Source organism: Amborella trichopoda, chromosome 3, assembly GCF_054954075.1.
Source record: "Amborella trichopoda isolate Santa Cruz 75 chromosome 3, AtrichopodaSantaCruz75HAP2 v2.0, whole genome shotgun sequence".
NCBI classification, from domain to species: domain Eukaryota; kingdom Viridiplantae; phylum Streptophyta; class Magnoliopsida; order Amborellales; family Amborellaceae; genus Amborella; species Amborella trichopoda.
Window position 1 is genome coordinate 40,003,786 of NC_142338.1, and position 19,508 is coordinate 40,023,293.

Sequence of the window (19,508 nt, forward strand, 5' to 3'; positions counted from 1 at the left end):
TTAAATTAGAAAAGAGGTCGTAACTGTTAGATCGGCCTAGATTCAATCTGGGCCATTGGCGTTTACTATAGCAGTCAACTAGTGGGTGTACAAAATCCACTCCCTATATATATATATATATATATATATATATGGAAAATATCTCCATACCCCCCATTTTAAGTTTTAAATCTCACTAGACCCAAGGTTTTAAAATATATATTGGGTCATAGAAATTTTAAGTTGTGTATCTTCTAACTCCCTAAGCTAATTTTATCCCCTTTAAACCAATTTTTTTGCCCCAAACGAATATAATAATGACATATCATTTCTAAACACCATCATTTCTCTTTGGAAATTTTTGTGATAGCTTGAAATATATTTTTATATTTAATTATAAAATTTAAAACTCCTATTTTTTTATCCCAAACAAATATAATAAAGACATATCATTTCTAAACACCATCCTTTCTCTTTAGAAATCTTAGTGATAGCCTTGATATATATTTTCATATATAATTATAAAATTTAAAGCTTCAAAAATAGTGTAGATCGAGTATATCTATGAAAACTTAAAATATCCAAAATGCGTTACAAGATGCACTATCTCCAAAACTTGAAATCCATTTTTTTTTCCCATGTCTATGCATCTTGATGTCGAGATGATCAATTTGAGAATATTTGGGCATCAAAACAACCTCCAGTAGTGAAATTTTTGAGGTAGGCTCTAATTTGATTGTTTAGAGCCTCGATTCTATATAAAGTTTTTCATATATAACTAGGGAAAGCTTTCTATGTTTTCCCTAGAGCATAGAAGTTCTATCCTCGCCCACATTTTTAACCATTGATTAAAAATGGAGGGCTGATATCAATTCACTTAAGTTGTCACAAAAGGGGGAACGGGTTCAATCGGTAACCCTATCTAAATAGCCCATAGAAGAGAGAGATAAGGAGCAACCCATTAACCCTATCTAAATAGCCTGTAGAACTGAGAGATAAGGAATAACCCATTTCCCATTTGAGAGAGAAAGAAAGAGCACTAGAGATAATGGGAAGCCGAGAGAGAGCGAGAGAAAGCGGGAAAAGAAGGGGAAGCCATTGATCAAGAAAAAGTACAGAGAAGGGGAAGCCATTGATAAAAAAAAAAGGGGAAGCTATTGATCAAGGAAAAATGTGCAGAGAAGAGGAGATAACCAGCAAACTAGAAAAGAAGGTGGAGTCTATAAGAGATATATTATAGAGCATTCCCCCATGTTAGAGCTCAAAAAGGTTTAAACAAAGTGTTGTAGGTTGAGGATTCAATCTGACTTTCCCAATTTTTGGGTTTTCAAGAACTTAAGTGTTAAAAATTTTCAGCTTAATTAGCTCCAGCGAACCCCAAATCGAAAAAATACGCAATAATTGGGGCTTTTGGCTTCAATAGAGCTTTTTTAATGATTGGTTTCAATGGAGATTCAACAAAGTTTTTTTTAGGGTGGTTTGGAACGTCTTTGAGGTTTCTAGCTTGGAGCTCTAAATGAATGTGTGAGAGAGAGAGATTCTAAGACTACTTGGATTCTTGCTAGTTTAAAGAGAGAGAAAGGGTGAGGTAGGAAGAGAGAATGAGAGAGAGAGGAGAAAGAGGGTTTTCAGTAAATAGAGGGGAGGCTTTCCCTACAACATAGAAGATTTATCTGCTCTCTATCGTTGGTTTCTTCTCCCCTGTGCTCTCTCTGGTTTCTCTTCTTCCCTGCTCTACCTCTCACTCTTCCCTCTCTCCCTCTTTTACCAGGAAAGTTTTTGGCGAACCGGTTCAGCCCGTAACTCTTTTTTGTGATATTTTAGTTGGGTGATCTCAACTACCCATTTCAAATGAACGGTTGAAAAGGAGGGGGAGAATAGTTCTTCTATGTAGTAAAGCATAGAAAGCTCTCTCACTCTCTCTCTCTCTCTATATATATATATATATATATATATATATATATATATATATATGGAAAGGTTTCTATACTTCTCCTACAACATAGAAGATATATGCTTCCCGTACCATCCAGCCATCCAATTTTGATCAAGAGAGCCAGTCACCATTTGATCTTAGATCCGACATCTCAAAGTATTTTATTTTTAGTTTGTTTTTATACAAATTGTATGGATATTAAATTTGGTACATGCCATCTTCTCATTGGGGTGCACCTATAAAAAATATTCAAATAATTTTTCGATAAAATATAATGACCAAAATACCCCTGAAAACGTTTAGGGGTATTTTGATCATTTTATTTCACTAAAAATATTTTTTTATATTTTTAGCTAGTACTAGTTTAATAGAGGATTGTACATACAAAATTTGGTGTCAAAATAGTTTATATAAAAAAATTAAAAATAAAATAGTATAGAGACATGACATTGTGATTGCGGCAATCTTAACCCTCCGTTCAGAATGGACCGTTGGATTAGGGGAAGTATATAAGTTTTATGTTGTAGGGGAAGCATAGAAATCTTGCCCATATATATATATATATATATACCATTTACACAGCGCAAGATCATTAATTCTTACACAAACCTAAAATAATCTAAGTATAGAAAAATAGCTAAGATAAGGAATAATGAGAAATGAGATATATCAATTAAGCTCCAAGTAGTATAGGTAGACTCATAAAACTTTAGACTATAAACTGCTCTGAATTGCATAACATTGTACTTACAAGATCACAAATCAAACTAACCCACTGTTACAGGTTAACTAACTATTACAGATTACAGTAAACAGACTGTATTACAGACGGACAGATTAAAAATATATACAAATTCTGGAAAGAAATAAGTAAAGAAAATGCTTACTGAATACACAAGCAATAACTGCAGAAATCTTTCCACTCAGGTAGACAGTAGCTTGGTAGTAGTAAGTGATGACATTCACACATAAGGTAATTACATGGACTGAGAAAAAGCAATATTAGACTAGAGAAAGAAATTAGAGGAAGAGATAGGTCTGAGAGTAATTTTCAAGGCGCTTTGGTCTTTGGAGTGTTGCTCGACCTGCCTTTCTTCTGAGAGATGTAGCCCCTTATATAGCCATGGACGTGAAGAGGGGATTTATTTTGGTTGATTGCTTTTTTAATGTTGTTGTTGGATATTGCCCGGTGGACGGCTGATAAAGGATGGTTGATTGTCGGCAGGTAGTGGAGGACAGGTGGTTGGCTGTGAGGGAAGTAGGAAAGCTTCGGCTTTATCTTTTTGCTAGTGGGAATCTTCTTTTGTCATGAAGTGTCGGTGCTTTGTCTTTTAGCGTTGGCAAAAGATTCTTCCTTTTACTTTATGGTTTATCACAGGGATAGAGAATCTACGTTGGGTCGGCTGAGAGGGATAGGGAACCTGCTTTAAGTGATGTGACAGGTGCTTAGGCATCTTTGGATACGTCGGGTTGTAGCTTGGCCTTGTCTCAGTACAAAGTATGCTTTTGGGACATACCATGTTCTGTTGGATCTGGATCTGGTGAATCATTCAAAACATCTATTTCTGGTGTACCTTCTTCATTGTGGATTTGAGCCGTTTCTACTCTTCTTCGAACATTTTTAACAATTGTTTTCCAAGCTCATCTTTGGTTGCTTTGGGGTTTTGTTTTTTCATTATTGCAATATATTCAGCAAGACTATTTGGGTTGGCATAAGAGTGAGAACCATGACTAGTAGGGATCTGTTTGTGTTGTATATTATCTGGTTCAAGATTATGGTAGACAAAGACGTCCCACCATTTAATAGCAATTCGTTTGCCAATGCAAGGAATATATCCATAATTGTTAGTATTATTTGTAGGTATAGTAAATGACCATTTCAGTATCCATAGAATTTAGTAAAGTGAAACAAAATATAAATGATAATCAATATTGGGATCACTCCCATTTCTTTTAATGAAGCGAGCTTGGGATACCTGTAGAGACTCAGGTAATATTTGGGATGAGGATACCCATATAGCAAACCAGTTCGGAAATGGGATTGTTATGGGCATCTTGAATTGCAGAAACCAAATGTGCGAATTATATGGGTTTTATATGGCTAGAATTTTGTGCCAAGCATCAATATAATCTGAATGGCGGTAATATTTATTTGGGAATTTAGGGGAATATAATTTTTTGCTCTAGATGGGTCTGATCCCCATTCTTCAAAAGATAATATTTTTCTTATTTGTAATTTCGAATAAGCAACTATTTTTGAATTTTTCTGGTTATAGTGAACCAGTGAAATGGATTATGTTTCTAGTAAAATCATCTCGTACCATTCTCTGATTTTGCTACCATTTGAAGGACAGAGGTTATTGCACAAATAGTACTTGGCAACTGTATTTGGGTTGTCTAAAACATGTTTATAATGGCATCAGCAACGTACTGAGATTTTCCAGTAGAAGCTGTTTTTCTTGGTATGGGTGATTGTTGAAAAACTGGAATATGTGGGAAAGATGGAGTTTGGCTTGAATGTGCTGGATATGTAATATTTGGGGAATATGTTTGTGGACTAGTAGGTGTGCTGCTGGGTGAATAGGTTGTCATACTTCTTATTGGGGATTGAGTAATATTGTCTGGGACAACATCTAAAGAGGTTTCTATTGGAGCTTTGCCCTTTTGCTCAGAAGTATTAGTATTCATATTCATATAAAATAAAGATAAAGGAAATGATAAAGATGGTGGATAAAAGTGATCAATGTTGCCCCCTGCAAAAATTCACGAGTAAGAAAATCAAGGAGATGGTTAGCAGTACCTTTGAGATGTTCAATAGAAAAGTCAAAAGAGGATAAGATAGCTTGCCATCGAGCAAAGATTTGCTTGGAGACAAGGTTTTGCACATCTTTAGTAAGGATATCGGTAGGTGCTTTGCAATCTGTTCTAATAAGAAAATGAGTATTTAAAATGTCACTCTGAAATTTGGTTACACAATGTACTATAACAAGGATTTCTTTTTTAACAGTGGAATAGCTTTGTTGAGTAGAATTCCATGCTTTAGAGGTATAACGAATTAATTGTTCAGTAGAATTAATACGTTGTTTTAATATACCTCCTAGTCCTAATTCAGAGGCATCACATTCTATAATTTTAAAAGTATTAGGATTGGCCAGGGTTAGACAAGGTAATTCCTTAGCCTTGAGTTTTATTTTTTTCACAGCTTGAGTATGTTCTTCTGTCCATTTAAGAGGATTCTTTTTTAGTCGATCATATAATGGCTTAGCATCTATTGCTAGATTTTCATAAAAATCTACTATGTAATTTAAGCATCTTAAAAGCGTTGTAATTCTGTTTTATCAAGAATAACATCTGAGAATTTATCCGCAAAATGGATAGATATTTCAATTGGTATGATTGTACCATAATTTCTATGATGTCCTAAAAATCTAATTTTGTTTGGAATAAATTTATCTTTTTAGCAGAGACAACTAGTCCTGCATGTTTTATTGCATTGATAAAAACTTTAATGTGTTTAAAATGTTGATTTATATTTTCTAAAAAAACTAATACATCATCAATATATACTATCATGAATTGGTAATATGGATTAAATACATCATTCATAATTTTTTGAAATTCTGATGGAGTATCTTTTAAACTGAATGGCATTACATTCCATTCATATTGTCCAAATGGAACATTGAATACAGTTTTATATTTATCTTCTTCTTTAATTTGTATTTGCCAATATCCTGATTTTAAATCGAATTTAAAAAAAATTGTAGAGGTAGCTAATAAATATTTTTTATTTGGAATTGGATATCTTATCCATTGGAGAACTTTATTTAAAGGTTTATAATTAATAACTAGTCTAGGAACTCCTCTTTCTTTTTCAGCATTTTTATTTACATAGAATGCAGCACAACTCCAAGGAGATGTACTTGGTCTAATTAAGTTTTTAGCTAATAATTCTTTTATTTCTTTTTGGCATGTTTCTAATAAGGTAGAGTTCATTTGAACCGGTCTTGCTTTAGTAGGTATTTTTGTTTCCTCAAATCCTGGTTTAATCCGACTACATGTTTTTTCCTATCCCAAAAAGCATTGGGTATCTCACTACATATTTCTTGTTCTATTTGCGTTTCAATAGTTTGTATTTGTTTTATTGTTTCTTTTTTATTCAATTCTTCTTCAGTAATCTTATATTTAATTTCTTCCTTTAGGGAGCATAAAAATAATTCTTTATGTTTTATAGTTGTTTTAACACTATTAATTTCTTTAATCTTAGGTTTATCTATAAATTCAAATATTATTTTAGTACCAGCAATTATTGTTTCTATTCCTGTATGAGTAATTATTATGGGATATAATAATGTAAGAAATGAAACTCCTAATATAACTGCTTGACTGAGTCATTTAACCATAATAAAAGGAGTAGGAAAACAATGTCCATCATTGCAAACGACATCAGTAGATAATTTATATTTTATGAATAGTCTACTACCATCTGCAGTATTTAATATTTAAGTTGTTTTGTCAAAATATTTTGTAGGGACTAAATCTTCATTAATACAATTTAAATCTGCACCTGAATCTATGAGGGCTAATGATTGGAAATTGTATTCATTTTGAATAATAATTTTGACAAGTACAAACCATTTTTGGGTTATAATTTTATTAAGTATATGTACAGATCTATGAATGTCGTTGGGTTCATCAGTTAGGGGGTCTATAACTGGATCTAATAATTGGGTAAATTCAAGTTTATCTATATCACTTATTTCGTATTTTACTTCATTTTGTAATTCTAATATTTTAATTCAACTTTTAAGTTGATTTATTTATGTTTTTACTTCATTGATTTCTCTTTTTAATTCTGTTATAGTTGGTTCTTTTTGTAATGTGTCTTTCTGACTTATTCTTTTCATTATTTCAAAAAAGTTATATTCATCTGGAGGTTTTAATAATGGAGTAGGTTTATTTTTGGATTTCATAATATTTATGAACTGAGTTAAAATTTCTCTTTTCTCATCAGGTTCATTTATTCTTTCTATTAAATCTAATATTAAAGAGTCTTATTTGGATAACATATTACAGGAACAACTACTGTTGTTATCTAAAGAGCTTGATATTATGAAATCTTCATCTTCTAATTGTCCTATTAAAGATATATCACTACTACTGTTATTTTCAGAGGAATTATCTGAAGAGTCTTCATCATATAATTGTATAATTTCATACATTTGATTTCTTATATTTTCATCTAATATTATTGCATCCAATTTCTTTTTCACTTTACAAGTATTCTTATAATGGCCTACTTTGCCACATTTATAGCAGACTGGTATTCTTTTCTTGCCTTTTTTATATTGATGTTTTGGTAAGAACTTCTTTATATAGTTTTCTTTTTTCCTTTTCTTATATACTCTTTGTTCTTTTTTATATTTTTTCTTTTTATGAGATTTGTCTTTAACTTGTTCAATATTATATCCGAATTGTTGACAGAAATCTCCTAATTCTTTATTACCAGTCATTCTGTGCTTGTCTAATTGTTTTTTAAGTTTCATATCAATGCATAAGGCTAATCCTTCAGCACATATTTCGGCTGATAATTCTCTTAAGGTATAAGCAGAATATTGTATTATCCCTCCATGTTTATTTTTCAGTCTAGTATTAACTTTTTCAGCAAATAAATGTGGTAGACCAGCTATAAATTTTTCTTTCCAATGGTCTAAATGACTATCTTCTCTGGTTAAGAGTCTAAAAAAGAATACGTCTTTGTACTATTTATAATGGGATAATGTTGGGCATCGTAAATTTGAGGGTAAATCTTCTTATCTAGCTTCTAATAATACAGTACTCCCGACAAAATGAAGAGTGATGGTATAAATAAGAGTATTGACAACATCACTTTCGGAGTAGAGGATATCCTGTTGTTGTTCATTTTTAATTGTCCATTGCCTAGTGGTATTAAGAATTTGATTTTTGAGTGGTTCAGGGAGATGGAAGTCCCACCAGCCTTGTAGCCAGCCAGTAAAACTACACACTATTGCTTTAGCCACTTCTTGGTCATGATTGCCTACCATTTTGCAGCCTGAAGCATACATGGTCATATATTTCATTGTATCAAGGATTTGATGTTCTGACATGCCATCTATATTCCAATTAACTATAGTTCTTCCTGAATAAGATGTGGTATGGGATTTTAGGTCTTCTTCAAATTGAATATCTACTAGTGTAGGTTTATGATGGTAAGGTCTGGCTGTAGCAGGATTCCATCCTTTGCTATAAGCTATGCGTTGGATATGAGAATTTTGGGATTCTGTGAATGCTAATTCTTGGTTTTCTAAAGTGTCTTGAATCATGAGTTCTTCTTCTTGAAGAGTTAATGTTGAAGATTCTGTCACTATTTTTTATTTTCCTTTTGGATCTTTTATGTCTAACTCAGATAATTTTGATATCAGTTGATCCATTAGATTGGTATTAGTTTCTCCCATATGAAATTTTTCTTTGTTTAACTCGGGAGGTGGTTTAAATAATAAGGCTTTTTTAGATTCTTGCATAGGATTTGGTTTAATCATATTTTCTATTCTTAAAGTTTGTTTTCTTATTAATTGCGTAAATAAATTGGTATAATTATTTTGTTCTATAATATGAGGAATTAATTCAGTTCTATGTACTATTTCTCCAGTAGTCATTTTATAGAGAGTAGCTCTTGTTTCTGATACAAGAGAGAATTCCCTTTCTTTGTTTATCTTTTTTATGATAATACTTTGTTTTGGAGGATGAACACTAGTAATAGTAGTGCCTTCTATTGTATTATAAGTAGTATACTATTTCTCTATTGTATTTATTTCAAAATTAGGAATTTTAACATTTTTCTCTTTTAAGATATTTCTTAACCAAGTGAAAAATCCTTTAGTGCAAGTTTTAGTTTCATATAGCTTATTATATTATTTATGGAATAATTCTATTAGTCTTGGTTCAAATTTTTTTAGATACCAATTTCTTATGTCTTTATTTTTGTCTGAGACATAATCCTGTTCTATCCATTGTTTTGATACTCTTTCTGGAATAGTAAGAGTTAAAACATGAAAATCCATTTCGGTATTTGAAAGATCAGGTTCCGGTTTTACTGTGGATTGTATTGGGGAATTACTATATTTTCTCTAGTTCGTAATAGACTTTGTATTCTTGGATTCATACTACTCGAAGTAGAATTCCTGGATTATTCAATAGGTTTAGGGTTTAGATTAATACTAGTATCTTCTCTAGTATGTCTAATAATCTGATTTGGAAATTGTATTACTATTTTCCCATCTGTATGTTCTATAATTCTATCAGGAATATTTTGACTGGGTGCCTTTAAATTTTGGTTCTCATTTTGTATATTCCATGATATATACATATATATATATATATATATATATATATATATATATATATATATATATATATATATATATATATATATATATATATATATATATATATATATATATATATATATATATATATATGGGAGTTACTGTTGTACGTCCATACGCCCATACGCGAATGGCCCAGATTAAATCTGATCCATTCTGTGGCCGATCAAACGCTTATAGATGTCCGATAGTATGTTAATTTTAAATTTTTTTTTTACAAATTTAAATCTCTTGAAATTTTATACGTGTGTTCTTCTCATCAAAACATGCTGATAAAAATATAAAAAATATAATTCCCAAAAAACAAATTGACAAAATACCCCTCGAAACCTTTTAGGGGTATTTTGGTCAATTTATTTGTTTTTTGGATATTTTTCATAGATTCGTCTATTTTTGCAAAACACACTTAAAATTTTAAGTGATTTGGATTTGTAGAAAAAAAAATTAAAATTCAAACACTATTGGACATCCGGGATAGTCAGATTGGCCCATATTCAATCTGGGCCATGGGCGTTTACTGTAGTAGTACGCACATGGGCGCACAACATCTTTTCCATATATATATATATATATATATATATATATATATATATATATATATATCTATGGAAATTCTTTCCAATGCCCATAGGTGAAAATGAACAATGATTTCGCCTACCCTCATCACCGTCCAAAGTTCATCGTATCGTCACGATTGTCAACTAGTGATTCATTTTTCATTTGTTTTCTACAAAACAGAATAATCTGAAATTTCGAGTGTGTGTATATCTTAGTGAGACGCACATAATAAAAATATAAAAAAATATTTCTCAAAAATACATTTGATCAAAATACCGCTGAAACATTTTGGGGGTATATTAGTCAATTTATTTCATATAAAATAGTTTTTTGATATTTTTCATAGATTCGCCTATTTTTGATGAGCACATGCTCCAAATTTCATATCATTTTGATTTGTAAAAAAAAAATGAAAAATGAAACACTACTAGATAATTGTGACAATAGTGTGACAATAGAACCTTTATAATTTGAAGGGTTGTGAAGTTTAGATTATCCCTATATATATATATATATATATAGAGTAATGATCCCATGAGACCCTCTCATACCCATGTGTATAGGACCCTAAAGGATCACCATTAAATTTGGCATAGATCTCTAGAAAAGTCTCACACCCATGTGATAACTTTTCTAGAGATTTGTGTCATATTTAATAGTGATTCTTTGAAGTCCTACATACATGGGTATGGGATGTCTCATAGGATAATTACTCATATATATATATATATATATATATATATATATATATATTGACAAGAGTACTCTGATTTCATTAATCAAACTATGCAATAGATTTCAACAGTGCACCTTGCTTCAACATTATACGCCATGTAAACCTCTCACCGTTTGGTATGTATGGTTAGCCCTTGTACTTTTAAGAACAGGACAAAGTGAAGCAGTTGTAAACTTTTGCAATCCCGTCCACCAAGAAACAAGCAATCCCCACCTCACCTTCTCATCTTCCATCGTCACCTTCCTCCCATGTCGATGGATGCCAGGGCTAACACTTTGAAGCAGTGTCCCCATTTCACCTCTTTATGCCTATAATCTCGAAGCCCTAAGTAAAGGGTTATTTTAAGTGCTTCTTGATTAGGAGGTGAAATGTTAAACAATTAAATTTTGTAAATATTTTAATAAATGAAAAATTTATATAAAGGTGAGGACTTGAACAATCAAATTAAAATGAACCTCAAAAATTCACTAGAATTGCTTGTTTCGATGCCCAAAAATCCTCATATCGATCATCTCAACCTCAAGATGTATAGACATTAAAAAAAAATATTTTAAGTTTTGAAAATAGTACGTCTTGTAATGTATTCTTTTATAGACCACCAATTTTCAAGAGTTTCAAGTGTTTATAGATCTGCTTGATCTACACTATTTTGAATATTTAAATTTTATAATGAGAGATGAAACAAGTTTTCAGTACATCACAAAGGTTTTTAGTATTGAATCAACGTCTTTTGACACTATTTGAAGGTGCGCCTCATTTGGTTTAGGGCCTCAGCCTTATACAAACCACACCCCTTAATAAATTTCCCAACTTACAATAGTGAGAACAAGGTCCATTATGCAGTATACCAACCTCAATGTTTATATATATATATATATATATATATATATATATATATATAGAGAGAGAGAGAGATGGAAAATAATGTGTACCTAACTTCTTTTACATCGACATAAACAATGTGAATGTTATCCTCACATAAAAATTTGATTGATGACTTTACTTTGAAAGCAAACCAGGGTGCAAGATAAGGATTCGAAAACATAAAACTACATAGAACCATACACAAACATGTTTGTCGTCTGCATATATGCATGGGTTGGATTGGAGGTATTTCTGCACTACTTTGAGCATTGGCATGTGGGGAGAGTAAGATTTCTTGAGAGAGAGTGCTCGAATAGTTTCTTGCCCAAATTAATGGAAGTTGCGAGATAAAAGATTATCTTATGAGATTGTATACTATAAGACTATTAATTTTTGGTACAAGGAGGTCAACGATTATTTTTAACCATTGAATGTGAAATCTAATAGATAAAAGTGTCATAATATTCGAAAATTTTTATTTTAGACTGTCCAAATATGGCATCTACTCAACTACCCGAATCAAATCTAACAGTCAATAATGATTTTAACCTCCTTATATCAAAAAGTAAGTGATCTCATTGTATACATTTCCTTATCTCATTTGATTAGTGAGAGTCATTAAGCCATCAAGAGCTTGGCTCCAAATAACTTTTGAGGATTTCAAGTAACGATTTGATCAAAAAAAAGAAAGAAGAATTTTCGAGTAGTGCATAAAACCATCAAACACCCAATCTTCTGAATCATATTTAGAAAGCAGTGCCCCAACACCCAAAAAATATAGATGTTCAGGTATCTGAATCAAAGCAATGAAAGCATTAATCTGCTGGAGGACAGTCGGTTCACTTCTAGCAAATTATCTCAATGAGAACTCCAAAGAGACGTGCAACTTACCAGCTGAATTTCTCAACAAGGATACATACACGACACATGAAACAGTGGTCCAACATAGAAGAGCTCTGTTTCTTTCTAATTCTCTTAAAGCAACCTGATAGAAATAACACAATCGACCTCCCCTTCTGTATTATTATTTTATGAAGTGAGAACAAAGAAAAGCAAAAGGGGTTCAGACAAACTGGTTAAGGTACTCATCCACAGTGGTGTTGTTCACATCTGGATAGAGCTTGGAGGCTTCTACCCCAAAAGACTCCTCAATCTCGAAGTTGGTATGGTCACCCTTCACGAAGACTGAATGCCCGATAGCAATCACAATCTTTACAGGAAAGGGAGTCTCTGCAGAAATACCAAAGTAAATAAAAGCCAACCAAATGAGTAAGTTTTATCGGAAGCTCAAAACTGTGAATGAGCTTCCTAGAAAGCATAATTAGTGGCAACTCTCCAATTGGTGTGATTTCAATTGGGACGTTCTGTTACCTGATTGACTCTGGATAAGAATTGTAGCAAGTTCAAAACATTGATGAGTGGTCCTTAACCATTGCTTTGTGTTTTGATAATACTTTTGGTTGAAACTTCCATTAAATTTGGTTGCTAAATGCTATATATGGGGCAATATATTTATCAATCATATCATGGAGGCCCAGCCAAAAACTGGTAAACTACTGAAAAGGGAACATCAATCTGAATCAGTTCGATTGAGGCAACAAAACAAAAATACGTTAGAAAAGGGACTCTACAGCACATGCAAAAGAGAACACGATGTAGTGCCGTTAAAACATAGGACTCTACTCACTAAACAGCCACATATGATGAATCACCATGAAATCTGCAAGACCCATGGAAAAAAGAAAAAAGGCAACAAAAAATTGACAAATTTTAGTGATATTGGTCTATAATAGCTGATATCTGGTTCAAATAGCTGTCAGCCATGTGAACACGTTGACTAGCTGTCATTCACTTGCGCTGGCACTGCCATTGCAAGCAAAACGAATTAAAGGCGTAGAAAGCAAAAGTTTTGTTCAAATCTCGAGTGTCATCCTTTCTTAACATTTAAAGAGGGTACAATGGAAAATGGGGTTGAAATCCATCAAACATTTAAATAACTATTGAAAAATTTGTAGATTGGAGGTGTAATTACTAATCTAATCACTCACCTTCAATGTTCTTGAGGACTTGGTCCTCTGGAACATAGGTCTTCTCAATGGTCTTTCCAATCTTCTTCTCCCAAAGTGCCACAAGCTCATTGAAGGAGTATATGTTGCCAGGGGGTCTGAGATACAAGATCTTGTTCAATGTTCTTGGGTCATCCACAGCTTTGATGGTGTAGGTGCCAATGTCATCTTCCTTAACAAATATAGCTGGCCATAAGAAGTTAGAAAGTGTTAACTTCATATGTACAGCCACATTAATATGCAGATCAGAAACCAAAGGCCAAAGGGACAACAAAATGATTGACAGCCAAAAAAAAAAATTTATTTTCAGCATGGAGAAATCATCTCTTGTATTTATGGAAATATAGCATAAAACATTGTCTGCTATAAATATGGTTGCATATAACAAGTCGGCCCCCGCTTTAGCACTCTTGAACAAAATAGTAGCCAAAATATAAGTGTTTGAAGGAAAAATGGGGAGAGAATAACATATGTTTGCATTTGTTTTTCTTGCTAGTCCTTTCAATTGATAAAATATTTAAATGACCGTGTTGAAACACCAGAGTTCTTTTTTATTCATTATCACTAGGTAATCTGGTTTCAATGTAGTCAATTAAATATTCTATCAATTGAAATAGCAGGGATAAAGCTCAGATGATGATGATGTTAGTTAATCTGCTGTTCTAGAGGACCCTAATGACAAATTACTTTGTCAAATAGAAAAAAAATGGTCGTTCTTTCTTAACTTCTAAAACGACACACCTGAATACGCATTATCACAAGTTCATGCACAAAATATCATTGCAACAACCGTATGAAAAGGATTAACACAAGCTAGATCAGAGCATTAAGACCTATTATATACAAACACAAGTTTTCACATGCACAAGCAAAAAATAAACAAGGACTGTGGAACCAAACCTTTAGGGTTTCCATCTCCAAGGATGACAACCTTATCCCTTGGAGGAGAGGTAACTCCAGGTTGTGCTAGGGTGGGAAGGAAATAACCAGCAAAAAAGTTGGAAGATACATAAGTATAAGGAATGCCTGCGGCTTCAATGGCACGACGAATCTTAGCTTTTGTTTCAAAAGCAGACTTTGCAGGCTCAACTGCATGAACTCTATCGACATCATTTCCAAACTCGGAAGGGAAAAACTTCTGCATAACACCACAATATCAAGTCCATAAGGCTAACTGTACATATCCACCACAATATCAAGTCCATAAGGCTAACTGTACATATACATGCACATAGGCTCAAACACACACCTGTACCATAATCGATAGTAATTGGCATACATGCGGTCGTATATACGTGTGCATTGAAATGTATATGTGCTATATGCATTGATTGATATCAAGACATACATACTGGTGCAACATGCATGCAGACACAAATGTGTGTCATGCATGTATGCTTAGTGGCGTGCTTGTGTGTGCATGTCCGATAAACATAGAAAGAAATGAAAGCCCGTATAGCATACTCCCATTGGATTACGCAAAAGTCTGTTCGGTATAAAATTTTGGGATCCACCACTGAATAAAAATATTAGTATTTATAAGGAAAAGAGAAAAGGAATTTGAGTTCATAACCACTTGGTTTTTGACTTTTCAAAAAATTGGACAGTCTTTATTCAATTGTAGGATGTCATTTGCTTACGCATATAGATTGCACTGTTGTTTTTTTTTTCTCTGTGTTTTCTTTTCTTTTCTTTTTTAAGGTTGTTTACTAGAATGTTATATCCCAAAATTTGGGGTCTTAAAAATATGGGTGCGGTTTGTATAGAGCCGAGGATCTAAACAATTAAAGTAGAGTGCACCTTCAAATAGTATCGAGAAATGTGGTTTCAATACAAGAAATCTTTGTGATAGCCTTAAAATATATTTTCATCTCTAATTATAAATCTAAAGCTAAAAAAATAGGGTAAATTGAGCAAATCTATGAAAACTTGAAAATCTTGAAAATCATAAAAATTGACGGCCCAAAAATGCATTAGAAGATGCATTATTTCCAAAACTTGAAATCCATTTGTTTCTTGTGTCCGTGCATCTTGATGTCGAGATGATCAATTTGAGGATATTTGGGTATCAAATCAACCTCTTCTAATGAAATTTTTGAGGTGCGTCTTAATTTGATTGTATAGAGCCTAAGCTCTATATAAACTTTTTCCTAAAAATATTGCGAGTAGGATTTTACCTGAAGGAGTGAATGGACGAAATGCTTCTGCAGAAGCATATAATATTCTGGCGAAAATCAAAAGAAAACCAGTGTGTTTGAGCAAGCATATAATAAGAAAAAAAACCATGAAGTTCCAAATTCATTTGAACCAACGATGTGTATGTGATTTGCTGCTAAAAATGTTCTAAGTTGGCTTCTATAGAAAATATACCTAATGAACAACAGAATATTAGTCATTTCCCTTTCTATAACCCATGGAAGCTTTAAGGCACAATGTCTAAAAAAGATATCTTGAATATTGTAACACTTTTTTTTTTTGGATGAGTAAGTGGGGAGAGGGCCATGATCCTAGGATTCAATGTTGCAAATTGTCAAGCACTAGCCCAAGCTCAGTTCCTAAAAGGCCCAAGCTCATTTGAGCCGTGGATGCAGTGTTGTAAATTGTCAAGCACTAGCCCAAGTTCAAATCCTAAAAGGCCCAAGCTCAGTACTGCTCAGTTCCTAAAAGGCCCAAGCTCCGTATTGTTCAGTTTCTAAAAGGCCCAAGCTAAGTACCTTTGTAGGATTTAAGCCTAAGATGCAGTATTGTAAATTGTCAAGCACTAGCCCAAGCTTAGTTCCTAAAAGGCCCAAGCTCAGTTTTTTAAAAAAATTGATAAGTCAGTGGAGATTTGAGCCCTACCCTTTAGTGAAATTAGAGTCAGAAACCTCACCTCTCCGATACAACCACAAAGGCCACATGGCATTCTCAAATTATAATGATTAAAAATAATTGTGATAGTTTTGTAATAAAAATAAATAGTCTCAATATAAAATCCCTCCCAAAAAAAAACCAAAATGAACAAGAATTACATTATGGTCTCACGTGCTTCGTTCAAACAATGATTCATTTACACAAAAAATAAACTAGAATTATAGACAAAATAAAATTCAAATTTACAAGAAAACTACTTATTTATGAGCAGCTACATTTTTTATTCAGATTATTAATATTTATAAACTTCCTAACCTTAACATTTCCTGCTTCTTTGATGGCGGCAATGAGCTTATCCTGGTCCGCCAGTTGAGCATGACCAACGGTTGAGATCACAACATCCACCTGCTTTATGGCCTTCACAAGGCTCTCATGGTCGTAAAGATCACCCTGCAACACACCACATTTTACACTATTATCCTTTTGCAATTCCCATCCCCAAAATAACTATTATGCCCCTAACATGGACTGCTCTTCCCGTACAAGAAGATGGCGACTTCTCTACTCTTCCTCGCCACAAAATAAGTTACCAATTTGTCCCTCTAGATACACTATAAAAATCCATATCTCGCATTTTTTAAAAGAGTTTATATAGAGCCTAGGCTCTAAACAATCAAATTTGAACCTACTTCAAAAATTTTAGTAGAAGAGGTTATTTTGATGTCCAAACATCTTCAAATTGATCATCTCGACATCAAGATGCATGAACATGAGAAAAAAATGGATTTCAAGTTTTACAAATAGTGTTTTTGTAATACATTTTTGGACCATTAATTTTCAAGATTCGCAAGTTTTTATAGATCTGTCAATCTACACTGATTTTTAAGCTTTAAACTTTATATATAAATATAAAAATATGTTTTAAGTCTATCACAATGATTTTTAATATTAAAATCACATTTTTTTATACTATTTGAAAGTAGGCTCTAATTTGATTGTTTGGAGCCTAGGCTCTATACAAACTGCAACCCCCATTTTTTTATTTTTTATTTTTTATTTTTGGAAGAAACGATCGTATTCCGTGTGGAGGCCCATGAAATAACCCACCATTTACGCGTCCGCACACTCTGGAAAGATGACCATTATGTCCCTCATTATAGAGAAATCTATATAAGGTTGCAACCTTAAACAATCCAATTAAGGCCCACCTCTAAATTTTTAGGATGGTTTGAGAATTTATTCTTTATCTATAACTATAAAATTATAACTACCAAAAATGGTTCAAAACAATTAGATTTATAAATAAATCTTGAAAATGGATGGTAGAGATAATGTGTTGCAAGATACATTGTTTTTCGGGACTATGAAATCTTTTTTTTTTTTTTGTTCATACTCATTCATTTCAATGTAGAGATAATCAATTTAAAAGTGTTTCAACATCAAAACAAAACTTTTTATGATGGATTTTAGAGGTGCACTTTAATTGTATATTTTTAAAAAGGAAAAGTTTATATAGAGCCGATACTCTAAATTTGAGCATACCTCAAAATTTTCACTAAGAGAGGTTGTTTTGATACACAAATATCCTCAAATAGATCATCTCACATCAAGATGTACAGACATGAAAAAAAAAAAAATGGATTTCAAGTTTTGGAAATAGGGCATTTTGTAACACATTTTTGGACCCTCAATTTTCAAGTTTTCATAGATCTATCGATCTACACTATTTTTGAATTTTTAAACTTTATAAATAAAAATAAAAATAAATTTTAAGGCTATCACAAAGATTTGCAATATTGAAACCACATTTTTTGACACTATTTGAAAGTAAGCTCTAATTTGATTGTTTAGAGCCTATGCTCTATACAAACCGCACCCTTTTTAAAATAGGGTCCTTGCATAAACTTTTTTTTTTGAAAAATGATATATATATATATATATATATATATTTTCTTTTTCGTTCCCTGACCATACAAATACAAACAGGAAGGAGCGCTATTTATCTCCACAGTGTGCTTCCCAAAATTGTTATTGCAAAAGGAAAAGAAACTTGCCCAGGTAACTCAAGAAAAAATGACTGTAATGCCCCACTTTCCAACGATTAGAGATGGTAAGGGTCCATGGCCTCTGTCCCCCACAGGACCTGCCCCGGCCCTATTAGTGCCGAGGGAGCGGATAAAAATAAATGAAAAAAATAAAAAGGAAAAAACAAGAGAAAAAGAGGGCCGGAGGCTGAACCAGGTCAGGCCAGCCCTAACCCAACCCTCGGGCCACAGTTTGCGTCCCAGGCCCGTAATTTTTTAAGAACAGGTTGGCCGGGCAATTGGCAGGCATAAGAGAAAGAAAAGAATCCATTGAAGAAAAGAGCGATTCAAGTTACATGAAGAAGGGTGACGCCAGCAGAAGTGAAGGATTGGATAATGGGAGCCTTAGCAGGATCAGAAACCGTCTTTTCTCTCACCAAAGCGAACGTCGGATGGCCTGCCTTCGCACTCGCCTGCACTATGAACCGTCCGATGTACCCAGTGGCTCCGATAAACAATATCTTGCTTTTCTCACCCATCCTTATTTCTCACAACCAAAGACGAGACGAGACGACGCAGAGAGAAGAGAGAGCAGTTGCAGTGAAGCATGGAGGTAGGGAGGGAGGGAATAAATAAGCGGGGCGAGCCGGTAAAAATGGTACCGTTCAAGGCAGCTAACACGAAAATGTCGTATTTGTGCTTATTTTAGCTCTCCTCAAAACTGAAAATCCCTTTTATATCCCATTGCTAGAAAACGCTAATTCTTTGCATGCCCCTGGATATACCAATCTAAAAGGACTTTCCGTTATTATTAGATGATTTATGTGAGAGAGAGAGAGCGAGAGAGATTGAGGGAAGAAATCTGGTTCTTTTGAGTGTTCATTTGATTTTTTACAAATGACGTTTAATTGTTAGATGTAGGAAAATGATTCTCTTTCAAAAACAACTAATGACATGTAATTGTTAGATATAGCAAAATGATTCTCTTTCAAAACAACTAATGACATTTAATTGTTAGATATAAGAAAATGATTTTCTTTCAAAAACAATTAATTACTTCGTTAGAAGTAGTGAGAAAAGATACGA

The 19,508-nt window shown here is 33.0% G+C and overlaps 1 protein-coding gene and 1 long non-coding RNA gene across 2 annotated transcripts; both read right to left on the minus strand.

Annotated features, from left to right (window-relative positions):
• Positions 1-2,623: 2,623 nt before the first annotated feature.
• On the minus strand, positions 2,624-10,923 carry LOC110007414 (uncharacterized). Its single transcript, XR_002281214.2, has 2 exons — positions 10,726-10,923; positions 2,624-4,668 (listed from the first exon to the last, which is right to left on the minus strand). It is a non-coding gene; the product is annotated as an uncharacterized LOC110007414 (long non-coding RNA).
• A 1,433-nt stretch (positions 10,924-12,356) lies between these two features.
• Positions 12,357-18,965, minus strand: LOC18422627 (phenylcoumaran benzylic ether reductase Betv6). Its single transcript, XM_006878479.4, has 5 exons — positions 18,779-18,965; positions 16,714-16,848; positions 14,446-14,683; positions 13,528-13,731; positions 12,357-12,709 (listed from the first exon to the last, which is right to left on the minus strand). The coding sequence occupies exons 1-5, from the start codon at positions 18,959-18,961 to the stop codon at positions 12,543-12,545; spliced, it is 927 nt and encodes a 308-aa protein (XP_006878541.1). The 5' UTR covers positions 18,962-18,965; the 3' UTR covers positions 12,357-12,542.
• Between the last annotated feature and the right edge of the window lie 543 nt (positions 18,966-19,508).